We start from the raw sequence: 17,552 nt of genomic DNA, 5'->3' as shown, positions 1-17,552 counted from the left end.
CAACAATATACATTTGTGATTTGATTTACATGAATAAATCCAGTTTCAGTTTGAATGTAGATTCAACAGATTATTTAATGTGTTTATCTGTACACCTTACATGCCTTTTATGTGCAATAAACCTTTACAGTTTACATTTGTTTTTTAATCTTATATGTAAATGTGTTTGCTTAATAGGATGATGAAAATATTATGTTGAAACATACAGCACATGCACCTGATCCAAAACAAAATAAGCGCCTGTGATAAACCTACTCCTACGTGTTTACACTGTACCACAACATAAATCCACCCCATTGCAAAATTCAAGCAAACACATTGTCTCATCATCCCTAGATTATAAGACACTATACGTGATTTAATCTGCTGTGTGTGCAGGTTTGTTTCCTATACCTGAAGTTAGTGTGGGGGTGCACTTAATGCTCATAGGACAATTATATTCAGGTCCTTAAGTGCTTTTTCTCCTCTGTGTGCTCTTACTCATCTGGGCCAATGCCAGTCATACCTCGGACGCGTTCCAACTCGCTGGTGCGCACGTTGGAATGTGGCGCTTTGCCTCCACCCTCCGTTACGCAAATTACGCACAGATGTTTGCCACTAGTTTGGGTGGAGTTGCGCTTTTTGCGTTGAAATTTTCACATCCTGTTCTCGCCTGAAACTGGCGACAGGCGCAATAGCCAATCAGCTTCGAGGAACCCCACCGCTCCACCAATCAGAAGTTCACAATTCCGGGCCTCTCTCGATCTGTTTGGCTCGTCCGCGCACAGTAGCCCTTAACATTTCTTGAGAAAAATCTTAAGACACGACACTTTACAGAGGGAATAGGGACAGACTGAAGTTGCCATTTTTGACGGTAAGTAAAGAATAATTAGTAGATGTGGTTTTCATAAAGTTAAAGGCGTAAATATACGTGTGTTTAGCTGTTTCTTCGAAAGAAGCGGCGCTTGCATGTTACTTCCTGCTCTGACAAGGCCGAGATCCCAAGTTACATTTAGCCGATTTTAGCTAATGTTGTGGGCGTAAAAGTGTGAGCGAGTTTTATCAGATGGCCACTCGTGTAAAAAGTTGTGACTTTATGTAAAATATTAAACGTGTAAGCAATAAAAGTTTTACATTTCACTTTGTTTCTGATACAGAGTGTCACTAAACACACAGCTGGACTGGAAACGTCTGTAACATTATTTTGACATCGATTAGAGTTGAATAAACTCAACGGTCAGAGGGGGTTTTTGCTTTTCAAATGTATAACTTCGAGCCTGTCAACCTAGACAGAGGTGCAGTGGCGTTTACATGATGACTTCACCACTTTCTGAAGCCCCAACATTAACATGAAAAACTTGTAATTAGGCAACTGAAGTGGGTAATGGGAGGCACAGCAGGGTGTAGTTACTGCAAGCCAAATTCAGCCTGCACTGTCCTGGTAGCAGGGAGAGTCTGCAGTCTCTGCACATCTCTGAAGAAAGCTGTCATTTTCTGAAATTAACCTATTTGACAGCACTTCTCCGTGTTTGCCAGCTGAATCTTTAGTATGTTATTTTATATTTTACAACACCATATGCATATCTGTGCAGAAGCTCTTGTCTATTTTTGAACATGCACTTTGTTTAGTTCTGGTCAAACTAAAACAGGGTGGGTTGGACAGTGGTGGATGTTTGCTGAGTGGTGCAAAGTCTTAGTTCTGCTTTTGCTCTGTCTGGTTTGCTGTTTTATTTATGTCTCATTCACATGTGACTTATTTAAGAATGTAGAACAGTTCTATTTGTATTGTCAGATACTGGAATTTAATCTCTTTGACCAGTTCTTATCCAGTATCAAGTCTATAAATAGTCATAGACCAGTAAGCTGTATGTCTTTGAAATTCTTTATGTGGCCAATGGTTCACATCACAAAAAGATACACTTAAATAAAATGAGTAGAAAGTAGAAAATCTTCTTATCTGGGAAGGTGAACCACTGACAATGGGCATTTTTTAAGGCAATACCTTACATTGCCAGGTGGTCGCACTCATTTAATCGCTCTCTGTGTGTTGCTTAATTGTTCTTGCAGCAAACAAAGGTTTTATTCAAATCACATGGAAAATTACAAACCTGAGAATACAAATATCCAAAGCTCAATTTATCAAACGTCTTTTGAGGAAACGTCAATATGAAATTGTTGACTTTCAAAGAGTAAACGTCTCACAGCCTTCATTTGATTAATCAATTAACTCAAGCAGGAATATAGACTCACAGGTTCATAAAGCTCATAAACAAACAATCCATGCAATATGATGCCAATATTCAGCAATTTGTTTGTTTGTTTTGCACTTGTTGTTTGAGGAATGTTATTCAATAATCAGAATGCTTGTGTGAATTTATTGTGTCAGCTTTGGACTTAAATCTGTGTGTAAAACATGATAATATTTCTCAGTGCCTTTATATTTTGATGTCTTCTCCAGCAGGGTTGGGCCGCCCGACCCACCACACCCCACCATGCCTTTGGTGACAAGGAATATAGAGCCGCGACATGTGTGTCGCCAGACTATCCCTACTAACATTCGCAGTGAGCTGGAATGTGTCACCAATCTCAGCCTGGCCAACATCATCCGCCAGCTCGGCAGCCTCAGTAAGTCTCTGTGTGTGGTTGGGTGTCAATATGTCAGTAAAATATGGTGCCAGTGGTGAATAAGACATAGCACATGTATATAAGGTGTGAATTACATGTTTTTTCATGCAAGTTCAATTTTAATGTGGCTGTGAATTTACCATTATTATTTGAGAAAGACAAATTCTTTAGTGAGTGCACGTTCAAAGCTTATGTGCGTGTTTCTATATTTAGGCAAATTTGCAGAGGATGTGTTTGGAGAGCTGTTTATCCAGGCTGGAGCGTTTGCAAACAGAGTGCAGAAGCTGGGAGAGAGAGTGGATCAGCTACAGGTTAAAGTCACCCAGCTGGACCCCAAAGAAGAGGAAGGTAAGTTCTCCCACACGTTATTGTTAGTAATGGCACTTAGATTAGAGTTGGAGTTCTTCTTGTAACAGACACAACTAGTGTTCAGTAACTTTTCTTCCCCTGAGCACAAGAAATATTCAAACTGCTTGTCTGTCTGTTGTAGTCTCTCTGCAGGCCATCACCACCCGTAAGGCCTTCCGCAGCAGTCTGACCCAGGACCAGCAAATGTTCACAAGGCCGTCCCTGCCAATGCCTGTTCAAGACACCTACACCATCTGTGATCCGCCTCCACCGCTCGACCAACTCAGCCAGTACCGGTAGGAATCTGGAGACATGCAAGCTAGAGCGCATATTCTTTTTAATTACATGCAGCATGTGAGGGATGGTTAGAGCACGTGTGGGCACACAAGCACACACTGGAACACACACACACACCTGCCTGATATATTTTTATAGTGACTATATATTATTTAAGTCCAACTCCAATGCATATGCTTTTGTCCTCCTTAAGGAGTGGGTTCTTAATATCTGCAGTCATTTTATTGTACTACTTTTTGCATTCTATCCTGCTTATTTCTCTAAATGTATGAATTTCTTTAAGAATCTTAGATCTGTAGTTATCACCTAACTGGCAGTCACCATTTTAACTGATAGGTAATCATAACTGTTCAGCCTACACGTTGATTGACAGTTCCCTGGTTTGCATTATGAAGCAAAAACAAAAGAGCGAAACCAATGAGTTTGAGTCATTTAAGTATTTATCTCTTTGAAATGTATCACGATGATGCTGTCATATGTGACCTATTCACAACATGGCAGTTTTTTTCATTCTGATGAAAACACAGATAATGGCAAGTAAACTGGATGGTGCATTCAATTATAAATGTCACTACCTTGAAAAATAGCCACGTGTGCATATAAAGAGTCTACGGTCACAAAATGGTTGACACATGTAAGTAGATCTTGAATATAAATGATGCACGAGGCATGACACGCAATCAGAAGTATGATTAATCAGAAACCAGAACAGAGAGAGAGTGGGTGGGTGGCAAAAGGGTGACGTCTGTATAATCACTAACTAACAGCAGTGGCATTTATGAAAGTGGGCTCAATTATATTATAAAGACTGACCAGTTTGAATGGTAATTATGAGTTAATGTGTTTTTTCGGTGGATAATAATTTTTGTCCATGCAAGGTGACAAAAGAAATGAGCCTGATTATACAAAATGGCTGTGTTTTTCTTAAAAAAGGGAAGTTTAATGGTGTGGTTTATAATATTTTTTCCTCACATAGGGGAAACTCACACAGCATTTGTTTGTGCACTTAACATAACATGCAGTGTGACTGATACTGATATGCAATATGATAATGGTTGTCTACAGAGAGGATGGGAAGGAGGCCCTGAAGTTTTACACTGATCCCTCCTACTTCTTTGACCTGTGGAAGGAGAAGATGCTGCAGGACACCAAGGACATCATGAAGGAGAAACGCAAACACAGAGTGAGACACACAAACGTGCAGCAATTACATGAGTCACACAGTTAAAGTTAGCATTAGTCAGTTCGGATGCAAGCTGTTGGATCCAACACTCTTTTTTCCCACTGTCTTCTTTCTGAGTAGAGAGAGAAGAAAGACAATCTGAACCCGCGGACGCTCAATCCTCGAAAGATCAAAACCAGGAAGGAGGAATGGGAGCGGCGTAAGATGGGAGAGGAGTTTGTTGTACCAAAGAATGAACTGTAAGTGGACAAACTGAGTGGGCCTCACCAGGTTAATCAAGCACACAGACCCAAATGGGTTTCATTAATACATTCTTCCTCTTATTTTTATAGTGAAAATAAAGCTAAAGCATGAATTCCTTCCTTCCCTGTCTTATCAAGCTTATCAGTACACAGTGATTTGGGTGGAATGTCCTTTTACAAAGTGTTCCCAGGTGGTTGGGTGTAGAGCTGGTTGTCGTTGGGAAACTCCAGTAAACAACTGTGTGAGACTGAGTAATTCTCAGACTTGATTAGTTTATAGAAAAAATATGAAAATAAACTCAGAAAATGAGCATTAGAATAAGTATCTATATAGAGTCTAATCTAAAAATGGCTCATAAATCCTACATTTTCTTGATGTGAATTATATTTACTGTACAGGGTCCTATTTAAATAATCATGATTTTTGCCTCATTGTCTACATTAGTTCACCCATGTCATTATCTGGCTATATGATGGTTTTTGTTTTTTTTTAATGTATTTTATTGTTTAATGCTCTTGTCTTGTTTGACACACAGCAGACTTGACACATCTTAGATGGTTAATTGTAAATTCTCTCATGAATTTCCCTTGTTTTCAGAAATTCCTCTGAAGGTCTGAATGGCAGTATCGGATCAGGAGACGGCTTCAATCCTGACATCCTCGAGCAGAGTACAGACTCCTATGCTTATGATCCCAGCTCCCCTCTTTCTCCGCCTGGTCCCGAGGACCTGCCTCCTCCACCACCAGACATGTCGTAAGTACCGTCAGACATACAAGCCCACCTATGTTGCCTCTGCTAGCCTCTAGCAGTGACACATACACTGTGTACAGCGGTCCTGCAGGTCACATCCTCTTTTGATTGTGGGATCCCAGGGTAGACTAATGTCTACACACCCACTGTCTATTTTCTGTTTGGATTTCTTTAATAAATATATGAGCTGCTGTTGTAGCATACTGGATGTTAATGGATGGAAGTGAAGATAACATTATGCCTTTTAATCCCTCACTTGCAGGTATAATGATGGGCAATATGGAGCACCAACCCAGAAGCGTGTTAGCGTGCTGAGTCCAAGCCACCCGCCTCCTGCTCCCCCCATGGCTTCTTCACCACCCAACTCCCGTCCAATTGTTGCCCCTCCACCTGCACCTCCTCCCCCTCCTCCCCCCTCTGGTTTTGGGGTTCCCCCACCTCCCCCTGGCTTTGACACCCCACCTTCCCCACCTCCGTTTATCGCTGGTCCTGGCACCTATCCCTCCCCACCTGCTCCCCCTCCTCCACCTGACATGTCCACTCTTGTTCCTCCTCCACCACCCATGCCAGCAGGTGGTGGACCACCACCTCCTCCTCCTCCTCCGCCACCTCCCCCTGGTCCTCCACCACCATCCTTTAACAGTTCTGCTCCTCCTCCTCCTCCACCTTCTTCTGGTGGTGGGGTGGCAGCCAACCCTGCTCCTAAACCTCAACCGGAGCCTGCTGGTGATGCTCGTAGTGACCTGCTACAGGCCATCCGACAAGGTAAGACACTACAGAAACAGACCAAAGCTGAATGGATGGTAATATTCTTCTTCTGTAGCACACATTTCTGCCACCACCTGTCAGTCAGTAAAATAGGGGCAGGACTTTTCTGCATGGATGCATGCATCATGCTTACACATACAGGAAGCACAATACTGTACATATAAGCACAAAATTCTACTTGTGAGTAATGGGTTTATGGTTTTCTTAGTGGTTCATATATATCAAGAAAATTTCAGTCTATATATAGTTAATGGCAACATGGGAGCAGAAAGTTTTTACATTGGCCGCATACATCTGCCACCGCTTTACTTGCATTGTCCTCCAAGTGGGTGGAAGAGTAATTAGATCCCCACCTGCTAGCTTCCTGATTAACACAATATGTAATAACTAATGAGAACACTGGTGTATGAATGACCTTTGTATATTGATTTTTCACACTGTGTCTACAGCTATAACAAAAGAATGCTGCTTGCAAAAGCATATGCAGACATTGTGCCCTCATTCTAAACACATAAATGCTTTTAGGTTTTAACCTGCGGAAGGTGGAGGCACAGCGGGAGCAGGAAAAGAGTGATCACTTTGGCAACGATGTGGCTGCCATCCTGTCACGCCGTATTGCTGTGGAGTGCAGCGACAGCGAGGATGACTCTTCAGAGTTTGATGATGAGGAGTGGTCCGAATGATCTCCATCACAGTTCACCCCTTACTACGATCTTTGTGTCTTTCCACAGCCTTAAACTGCATCTGTGTCTTCCATTCAGACAACATCCTTCAATTACAAATAGAGCAGAGGTCAGTGTATTTCTGTCAGTCTGCTTAAAAGTGTACACACGTTCATGTGTGTATTGTCACCCATTTCATATAACGTTTCTTGGCCCTTTTCCATTTATGCCGGATTATTCACAGCAGAGGTGTAAAAGTCCAAAGATTAACAGTGTGAGCGTGTCTGGTTGTGTCCCAGATTGCCTGCACCGGATGACACGCTACTGTTACTGACGCAAGTGTTGAGTCTGTGCTGAGTGTGTACACACACACACATCACCTCCGTCTTTGTGTTAGTGTCTGTTAGAATCAGGTGTCCTCTGCTGCAGGCTAAAAAACCCTGATTTCATCTGCTGTCGTACATTATGGTAATGAACAGAGGAAATTCATGCATGCATGCAACCACTCCATTCACAATAGGATGTACTTGGCAGGAAGGCACTTGGTGTTGACTGTAAAACATTTTTGCTTATGCATAGATTATATGATATATATATATATATATATATATAGATGTAAAGTTTACATCTCAAGTTATATCTACTGAAGATGATGCAATCACCTTTTCACTCTTCTTTTGTACTGTCTTTCTTTTCACTCTGGATTTTATGGGAACAATTGACATGTGGTTGTAGCTGATAAACAAACTCATGAATTAATTATTCAGTGTGACAGGTGAGAGGAATTGGCACGTGTAGGACACCAAGGGTGTTTGATGGGGTTGCCATCCTGAGCATATGCATACAATTACCGTGATTTATCTGTAATGTATTTTTTAGCTTTTTCTTTCTTTAAACTCTATTCCAATTTGTTTTCTACAGGATCAATCAGTTTCTGCTTCAGTCAGTGTGCTCTCAGGTTTTCTTTTGCCTGTTCCTTCTGCCTGATAAGTGCCCTTTTTATATTTGCCTTAATCGTTATTGATCAGTGTCTTCCAAAAATATTAACAGCTGCCTTTGATATTTAGGGTGAACCACCATATTTTTAAGTGCCTTCATTGTTTTGTGTCTGCCTGTGGTAAACACTGTTGCACAGTTTGCTTAGCCAAAGTCTGCTTTTCCTGCCTTAGATTTCCAAATGATTATAGTTATTTCAATAAAGATAAAGTAATTTGCTGTCATTGTTGAGATTTCTGTGATAATGTCTGAACAGTTGAATAATGAGTTTCTTGGTAAAGGTCTCCTTATGTTTGATTCATGACTCATCTATATATCAGCAGTGGACACCTTTTAGTGTCTATTGCCGACTGTGTAAGGAGTGTGAAAATTATGTGACTTGAGAAAAGTTCAGAAAATGAGTAGGAGAGAGAAATCTCTTGCATAACCACTGCATCCTCACACCAATGGCTTCTTTTGGAGGCTTTAAATAGGGATGCAGAGTGACTGCAGATTGCTTTAGCCACCAAATAATTTAGGATGCTGGAAAAAGGAGCAGCAGTCTGTGTCAAACTCAGTTAAAGAGTGAAGGATAGAAGGAGACAAACACACTAAAAGCTTCAGCAGCAAAGTGAAGAGAGTCGACATCATCCAGTAGAAAAAAATCCTATTTATTATTCATCTGTATAAAATATTCATTCATTTCAAAAAGGTTGTGCAACGCGAACATATGGTCAGTACATTTCAAAGTGCCTTTAACAGCGTGTGCAAAATATATTCTCAAAAGATCTAGAACATTGTGTTTTCTAGACATTCAAGTACATACAACTGGGCTTTGGATCACACTTGTGAAGCCTGTCAACAACACTGACAGGCTTCTTTGTAAAACCCATCATGTCCATGAGTTGGAGAAAGACAGTTCTCTGGATCCAGTGAAGCTACAAATGATTGTTAATGAGGCACGAAAAGTACACATGGGACAGTACATGTACTCTTAGGTCCCAAGATGGCTGCCTGCCAGGAGAGTTCAGTACATTCTGATATGTAGAAAGACTTCATCTGTGAGAAGTGCTGCTTCTGTATGTGTGTGGGAGTGTGTGTGTGTTTGAGACTTGAAGTTCTGGATCTGGATGACAGTGCAGCTATGTGCATATCTTGGCACACAAACAATGATATGTCTGGCGTAGATTGTGTGTCGTCTGAAGTTTGGTAGTCTACACATCAACAGGATAGTGTATGTGTGTGTTGTGTGAGTGTCTGTGTGGGCAGCAGGCATGGAGCAGCACCTTGCGAATGTCTTTGTTTCTCAGACTGTAGAGTATAGGGTTCAGCAGGGAGCTTCCTGCAGCTGGCACCAAGGTGGCATAGGTGTAGAGAGGAGGGCTGGATGCATCTCCCAGCAGCCCCCAGAGGGAGAAAGGCATCCAGCAGCCCACAAACACACTGAGGACCAGGATCAACCGAGAGAACCCTCTCCCACTGCCAGGTTTGCTTGCATATGGCTGGTTGGCAGGGAGGAAGTGCCTCTGGGTGGCAATGGCATGAGCATGGCGCCTTGCCACACGGCAGATCCCAGCGTACAATTGCAGAGTTACCATGACGGCCACTAGAAAGCCACCACACAGCAATGATAGATATGTCCGAGTCAGAGGTCGTGCTACAGAACAAGAATTTTGGTCCTCCAGACAGTGCCATCCCATTGCTGGTACTGCCCCAATGAAGCATGCACCCAACCAGACCAGCAGCAGCAGGATGGCAGCTCTGCGTCGTGATTGGCTAGACCCGTAGGTGAGGGCATGGCTCAAAGACAGATACCTGTCCAGAGCAACACCCATAAGGCTGCAGAGCGAAGCTGTCAGTGATGTCACCAGCAGTCCAGAGGTCAGCAACTCTGACCAATCACTGGGCTCCACACAAAACAGGAAGAGAAAGTGCAGGATCAGCGCCACACCTGCCAGGAGGTCAGCCAGTCCAAGGCTAGCCAGCAGCAAAAAGACAGGGGCGCGAAGGGACGGCGTGGCCAAGATGGTGGCGACAACAATTGCATTCTCTGTGGCAATGAGAGTTCCTGACACACAGAGGGCCACACCCCACACTGTGAGAGGTGGAACTTCATATTGGGATGACCTGTCCAGCTCGTCCAGAGGGAAGATGGGATCTGCACCTGAGGACTCATCCCAGGCCGGGTCTGAGATGTTCAGGATCATGGTGGGTCAGCAATCACACAAACAAAACCTAAGAGAAAGGAAGAGAAATAAATGGTCTGATGAGTCATTAATGCTTTTCCATTTGTCTGTTAAACAGCTTCTAATTGAGCAGAAGCTGTGGTTTGAGGCTATGGAGCTTCTCTAGGCACCAGATGTGGCTTCAGACAGAGCTGAAGTGGACTTAATGTGGTAATGGAGAAGCTCGCGTGTTAATCTTGTAATGCAGTAGACCTATAAAAAATGATTACGACTATAAGAACATCAAGCAGGGTTTGTGCTTTCCTGCTGCTTGATGTGCTACAATATATCTTTTAACTGACCCATTATTGCACTAATGATGACAAGGTCTATTGAAGAAACAGTACATGCTGGATTTTTACTAAATAAATATTTTTAATTTATGTGTTTTATTCAATAGGATAAAATAGGTTATTTGATCATTAATACATTAGACCTGTGAATCTCACTGTAGCTCTTCATTTTACCCTGCACACACTTCACAGCTTTCTAAACACAGTAAACATGGTTTATGGTTTGTTGACTTTATCTCTAAAGTCACTTCTACTTTAATCCCGTGTGAGTGTTTTGTCTTGTTAATGTCCAAACGTGATGTTCAACACTGCACTGTGTAAAAACCCCGGACAGACTGTACCATGCACGGCTGCATATCACCAGCGATTAGACTCATTTATTTAAAGCTATTCAAAGAATTTTCCCTGTTACAAGGCTAAGAATGTCGTGCTCTCTGCTATGTTATCTGCTTGTTCTTTGGTAGATTTCAAAATGTAGGTTAAACTGCATGCCTGCAAGGAAATACCACGCTGTAAGAGTAATGCATTATTTTATCAGTAGTTTATTATTTGTGTGGCGGCCGGAGTCCTCCTCTATTTTTAGAGTGATGAGGTCTATCCCACCTCTTGGCGCGGAGTATCCTATTGTATAATATAATTGCGGGCTCACTGCACCACTGAGGATGTCCCCAACACACGCACCCACACGTGAACACCCTCGCATCACATAGTCACGCAGCTATACTGTACATACGTCCATACACTGAATTATTCAGCTTACCTTGTTATCACCAGTCCGTCCTTTTAAATGGAGTTGAACAGATTTCCCCTGTAAGATCCAAATGATGGAGACGAGGCGATGCTGTTCACTTGGAGTCTTCAAACGTCCGTTTATATAAGACTCAGTGCAGAGAGTCTGTCACCGCTCCGCGCTTCATCTAAGTTAAGACGAATTCGCTGTTCTTTGCATCTGCTCTTCTTCAATGTCTCCGGAGCGCGTATGGGAGGCAGAATGGATGCTCTTGCGCGCGGACCCATCCACAAGAGAGCCTGTCTGACGTCAGTGACTGGGAGGCTCGACCAATCAGAAACCCGGGAACAAGGATGCGGGAAGAGAAGGGAGAGGGGGTGCATGGGGAGTAAATTTCATTCAGAAAAATGCGGCATCACTGTCGCCCCTCCCACTGCGGTTCACTCCGGCTCTCATTTCTTGTAAATAAAAGACCGCACACACACACACGCGGACACACACGCACGCGTACACGTTTTCCCTCAATAAGGCAGCAGGCTGAATGAGAGGATGGTGTTTTATGTTCGGGGCTCGGATCCGTGGAGCTGTGCTGATTGGAGCGCAGAGCTGGCGCTGTCCAGGGTGCTGAAACGCACCAGGATGACTCATGGGGAGACGTCCTGCAGGGGGACAGCAATGTGCTTCAAATTAACAGTGAACGGAAAGTGAGCACTTTTCCCTCACACCACCCTCTTTCCCTTTAGTCAATAATAATATTACCAAACGGAAGCATTAGGGACATGCCCTCTAAAGCACCATTAAAATGGGTCATTATGAGATTCACAAAAACTAATGATTGCAAGGGTGTGATGGACACAAAGATTTGTGTTTTTGTGTGGGTTGAAGGGTTTTCCTTAACCGGGAATTAAAAATCACTGATGGATTTTTTTTCCTTTCATTTTCACGCCCCTGCACTCCTACAGTATAGCGAAACGCACAGCAGCAGGGAATTCATGGCTTCCCCCGATAGTGTGCGTGGGTGCTTCAGTATCTGCTGTCTGCGTGGTCGCGCATAGCAATGCGCTAATTGAGGGGGGGGGATTCTTGCCTCGATTCGAGCCATATTAGGACACACTTCCTGCCGATAAACCACGTCTTACGTCACTCAGATGCTCTAAAGTGCTACATTTTGTCACCTTCAAACAAGCCGCCCGTTTCATCGAGCTGCTCCAGATTTCTGCAGAATGCTGTATAAGTTTATCTGGACAAATAGCAGGAAGTCATCTAAGGGTGTGTGGCGTGTAAATTGCAGCATTATGCACTTCTTGGTAACTGGTGTATTGATTTTTACCAGAAGAAATGGTGTTTGGCCAGAATGTGGAATATCCCTTTGTGTTTGTGTTTCATAACAGAATAACACACAGAGGAGCCATACTATAGACAGACAGTGTGCATCATGACATGTAGGAGTACAGGAGTGTGTGTGGTATGTGTGGAGGAGGCAGTGATGGTGGGATTCATGGGAGACACCTGAAAAGTGTGTCGTGATTCTCGACTCAATGCACCTAATCCTGTGCTGTGGATGCACTGCAGCTGTGACTCAGTGCACATACAGCACAAAGCAACACTTTAAAGTCGGAGCATTTGTACTTTTTGTTCTGAGTACATTTGCATATTTCTATACAGAGGCACTGCTCTTGGCTTACTTCCACCACACACACAGTTTCATTATTGACTATTATACAGTAGTCTACACTTGGATCACACCCTAATCTATGCTGTATCATACTTTTTTCTTTGCCTCAATTATGTCACAGCTATAGCCACATATTAATAAACACACAGTTTATTATGATTTAAATATTAATGTAGGATAAATGTGAGATGTAGAGGGAAAAACCACTATTCAGTGGAGCTGCTAACAGCTTATAGACATCTGAAATGGGAGGATGTGAGTGACACTGCTGTGTGCTCGGTGTACTGGATGCATTTTTTAGTTATTTGACTAAGCTAAATTGTTTGATTATCTGTTATGATCAATATTATATATCTTTAAACTTAGTTTCTGTTGTATGAAAATGAATTTAGTTCTACCCTTCAAATGAATATGAAAAACCTGATTGCCACCCCACATTTAGTATGACATCATTGTAGTGTCTATCCCTTCTATACTACGACTCTACCGTATGTAGTTCCTGTCTGATCAGCTGTGCCCCCCACACCAACAACAACACTGCATGTTTTAAAAACATTCATAAGGCTGCCTTAGTCACTGAAACATATTTAATACTATGAGAAACATAGTCATAAGAAAGCATAGGCTGTTAAAAATGGCTTTACGGGGTAAAAAGTGACTGATTGCATCCTGGTGAGTCTAGATTTTGTTCCTAGTGGTTAATTAGTTTAACTGTTTGAGCAGTGGTTCCCTTTGAGCCCACCCGTCACATATAATGTGAGGATCATTAGGGCTAGATGAAAGCAGAAGAAAAGGGTGAGGAAGGAAATACCTGTGTGTAAACAAATACCTTGTGAGTCATGGCGTGTGACTATAGGATTTTCTTCAAGGCTGTTTTTGTTAATTTAGGTAATGTTCTTGGTGATCTTTTGACTTTTTTTACAATAAAATTTTACGTCTTGTAACACATCTGAACATCTACTGGGCTGTTTCTCTAGTGTGTGTGTGTGTGTTTTCATGCTCTACCTGCTGAGGTAAACAGGTGTCAGTCCGTTCAAGCTGGTGTGTATTTCAGGAGGGTTGAGGTGGGCCACTTGGTTGCCAGGGAACCGAGTTTGGTCTCGCTCATGTTACACAGATCTCTCCTGTCTGTCTCTTTCTCTCTGTGTCCAGCCTGGGAACCACAGTTCTTTTTGACACTATTGGACACATTTTAAGGACATATCGAAACATTTCCAATTGAAGCTTTTTTTGTTGTGTTGTTTTTTTTACTACGAGTCCAAGCACCACCAAGTTTCCAGGTGTCAGCTGTAGGTGTCTTTGTGGCTGTCAGGATGCAGCAGCTGGTGATCTGCTCGACTTTGCTGCTTTTAGCAGTGGTTCCCATTGCGTATTTGCAGTCAGGTATGAACTGTATGTTTTATATGTGTTTTCTCATTGCATGATTATCTCTGTGTTTTTTGCTTTTGGTGTGTATTGCTACACTTAATGACCACTTTGCCCTAAAGCCTGATCTTCCTCATCAGTATGAGTAGCATCTCCCCTCTTACTTACTGTGTAGATAGTTTGTCCTTCATGTTTCTTCCTCATTGTTCTATTAATAACAAGGTAAAATGTAAGCATTTAAGAATTTTTGTCTGTTACCGTCCAGACTTATGTTACATTAAATACGTAAAATGTTTCTGTGGCAGGATAACTGTGCTTTAGCCAATCAATAGATTTGATTGACACTGCCAACTGACCACCGGGTTTGTCCCTCCTACAGATTGTTCCCAAGCCGAATCATGTGATCTGTGCGTCGGAGAGTCTATGCTCAACCTGACAGGCTGTGTCTGGAGGCTTTGTCCAGATGGTGACACGCACACACACACACACACACACACACACACACACACACCTGACCTCTGATAGTAATTCTATCATCACTGCTGCTGTAACATTAGCTTCCCTGGTTTGTACAAGATGACTGAATTATTTAGTACACCTGGCATGTGCACACAGTGTGACACACACTAAAAAGCCTGTTCTTTCTGTCTCAGGTAATGATACAGGCATGTGTGTGACTGATGATGACAACTCAGTAGATAACAGCATGAACTGTAGCTGGACCAGAGTCTCTGAATTGTGCTCAGGTACCAAACAATACACTCAAAATAATGAAGTGTTCCTCTGCTGCCTCCATAACTCTATTATATGTTTTACTTCCCAGTGGTAGAAACTGTTGCTGTGGGAGAGGGTGACTCAGGTAAATTTGATGTTAGACGTCATTTCTATTCCCATAACAGCTGAGTAAAATGTTCCACAAAGGTACCCAGTCATTTCCACCAGTAAGAACCTCAGTCAGTCTTATCAGTGTAAACCCACTGTCCTTCCCCTCAAGGTGATGGAAGCAGCAGCAACTCCCCCCCTGAGTTCTCTCAGGCCAAGTTCGACATGTCCAGCTTCATTGGAGGCATCATCCTTGTGCTGTGCCTGCAGGCAGGTGGCTTCTTCGCCATGCGCTTCTTCAAATCTAAAGAGCAGAGCAGCTACGACCCCATGTGAGTCTGTGTGTGCATGTGTGAGCCTTCAAGGGCTCTGTTGGTGCAACAGCAGCCTCTAGTGGTGGAAATGATTAACAACCCATGTTACAGCAGTGCAAAGCAATTCAGACATATGTGCTTCAGGTTGTATCCTGATCACAAACATCACCTGTCCATACAAACGTGTCTATGTCTGCCTTCACACAGAGAGCAGCCACAGTGAGGATGAAATGAAGGACAGACTGACCGAGGTGGAGGACAGCCGAGTGGTGACTCATCGTGTTGTGACGACAATATTTTTTTTCTCCTTTTTTTGAGCCCCTGTCATTTTTTTGGTTAGGTCCCCATGTGTCACCTTGAGGGATGGACATGTTTATTCTACACTATATATGCAAGCATTCACTGTATATCAACTGCTCCAATTTACTCAAAGCTTTCAGGTATACCTTTATTAAACTTAAACCTTAAAACGTCCTCTTACAAACTGTTGGGGTCTAGCTGTTTCAGCTGTGTGCTGTAAATAGTGTGGTGCAGTTATGGGAAAGGGTGGTATAATCCCATGAAGGGCAGACAAGGTCATGACAAGTATTTTGAACTCTTTTTTTTTTAATCCCATGAAGCCTGAAATAGATCTGAATGAGACTCTGGAACAGTCCATCATCTTAGATGTGGCGCACTATGTTATGCATTTTCAATAACTTTCTAATCACATCATATTGGACCCCAGAGTTTGAATATTTATGTAGCCCTTTTTGGACTTGTAGTGAGTGAAATCATTTGGTAGGAGTACCTAAGAAGCCCTCTGAAGGAGCATGCACCTAATAACCGTACAGCTACAGACAATAACAGAAGTGACCTTCAGGGTGGCACAATAGTGACATCACTTGGGTTTGGGTGTTTTTTGTGTTGAGTTGTCAATAGTTTAGAGTGTTTGATTTTTTATATGTATACTTTATTGGAAAATTCTATTTTGGAATGTATGATAGATACATTTTACTCTCTAATAACGGTGATACCAGTTCAAAAGTGTGAGTGTTCTTGTTAATTTGGGTATGTTGATTAACAGTTTTTTTGTGTGTGACACAATTAGTCTGCCTGAATAAACCATGGACTCACCACTTCTCTGAAAATTCATGCCTCAAACATACAAGTGAAGACTTTCAATAGAAATCCCTAAAAGAAATCTTAAAGATGTTTCAATGAACCACATACAGGAGCTATGAGTGCATAAAAGACTGTACCCGGAACCATTTTATGCTGTGAATTGACCTAAAGGTAAATATTTATTGTCAGAATGCTGTTATGTGACCTGACTGGTCAGCGGGAGGCTGTGACAAAACAAGGAGCAGGTGATGCAACTGCGTCACATTGGTGTCACTTTAAATTGACAGCTCAAAGCGAGGCTGCCTAATTCTGTTAAATGCCTGCTGAGTTTTTCTCACATTCACATGGGAGTGACTAACACAGCAGGACAGGAGGCAAAGAAAGAAGGCCATCTTCTATGGTCGATCTCTGGTTTTTAACACTGAAAGCATATAGATTCAGTGTGTCTGAGTGTGTCTGTGTGTGTTACGCCTCTGCTGCTATATCACTGTAGAGATCACACGGTAATATTTGCCCATACCAACAGAAGGAGTGAACTGTAATCTGCATGTGACCAGGGGCCGACTCCCAGCATCTGCTGATAAGAATCACACTCATAAGTGTCACCCCAGCATGCAGCTCTGACACAGCCTTGATGGAGGCCTTTAGAGGAGCAGTGGTGCCGCAGTTCGGATGCCCAGGCCTCCATCTGAGCCAGGACCCGCAGGCTTGGTTAAACCCACACAAAAAAGCTTTCCCCGTCTGAGCAGACAGTGGCTGTCGTCCAAGTCTGTTGACAAAAGACAGGACTGAATATGGGTCTGTTTTCACACTGAATTCGCCCCCACCCCCTCCTCCCACACACACACACACACACACTTTTCCACTGAGTGAAAGAGAAACGCAGCACACAAGCTCCCACACTAAAATTCTTCTGCTTCGCAAACAGAAAGCTTGTTCTGTTTGTCTACCTGTGCACAGTCCACCAGGTGCAACCTCAGTGTGTGTTTAGCAGGTGTGGACATGTACAAGGAAGAAAGTTACACCTCCACCCTGCCATTTGGTGAAACATCCGTGTGTGTATGCAAGTCAGACAAATACACCATATCAGTAGGACGCGCGCACACACACACTTCACACGCACACATTCACTCTCCTATGTCTGTAGTTGTGTTTGTTCCGCCTGAAGCTGGGCTCCCAGCTCAGCGCGGCCCC

At 42.8% G+C, this 17,552-nt stretch overlaps 3 protein-coding genes across 4 annotated transcripts; 2 read left to right on the top strand and 1 right to left on the bottom strand.

The window, feature by feature from the left end:
- Window positions 1-723: 723 nt before the first annotated feature.
- On the top strand, window positions 724-8,075 carry wasf2 (WASP family member 2). Of its 2 annotated transcripts, none has more exons than XM_028400445.1 (9): window positions 724-853; window positions 2,441-2,604; window positions 2,818-2,952; window positions 3,095-3,248; window positions 4,315-4,432; window positions 4,553-4,671; window positions 5,273-5,428; window positions 5,688-6,190; window positions 6,719-8,075. In XM_028400445.1, exons 2-9 carry the CDS (start codon window positions 2,472-2,474, stop codon window positions 6,874-6,876), a joined length of 1,476 nt encoding a protein of 491 aa, XP_028256246.1. In that variant the 5' UTR covers window positions 724-853; window positions 2,441-2,471; the 3' UTR covers window positions 6,877-8,075. The 2 variants fall into 2 exon arrangements, with proteins under 2 accessions (XP_028256246.1, XP_028256245.1); XM_028400444.1 differs by having other exon boundaries at window positions 2,438-2,604.
- A 589-nt stretch (window positions 8,076-8,664) lies between these two features.
- gpr3 (G protein-coupled receptor 3) lies at window positions 8,665-11,305 on the bottom strand. Its single transcript, XM_028400034.1, has 2 exons — window positions 11,109-11,305; window positions 8,665-10,065 (listed from the first exon to the last, which is right to left on the bottom strand). Exon 2 carries the CDS (start codon window positions 10,035-10,037, stop codon window positions 9,045-9,047), a length of 993 nt encoding a protein of 330 aa, XP_028255835.1. The 5' UTR covers window positions 10,038-10,065; window positions 11,109-11,305; the 3' UTR covers window positions 8,665-9,044.
- Window positions 11,306-14,066: 2,761 nt separating this feature from the next.
- cd164l2 (CD164 sialomucin-like 2) lies at window positions 14,067-15,546 on the top strand. The gene is made up of 6 exons (XM_028400514.1): window positions 14,067-14,136; window positions 14,498-14,584; window positions 14,772-14,864; window positions 14,942-14,977; window positions 15,113-15,272; window positions 15,462-15,546. Exons 1-6 carry the CDS (start codon window positions 14,067-14,069, stop codon window positions 15,475-15,477), a joined length of 462 nt encoding a protein of 153 aa, XP_028256315.1. The 3' UTR covers window positions 15,478-15,546.
- The last annotated feature ends 2,006 nt before the right edge of the window (window positions 15,547-17,552 follow it).

This window comes from Parambassis ranga, chromosome 2, assembly GCF_900634625.1.
Source record: "Parambassis ranga chromosome 2, fParRan2.1, whole genome shotgun sequence".
In the NCBI taxonomy this organism is placed as follows: Eukaryota; Metazoa; Chordata; class Actinopteri; family Ambassidae; genus Parambassis; species Parambassis ranga.
Note: the sequence above shows the minus strand (reverse complement) of the source record. Positions and strands in the feature narration are given on the sequence as shown.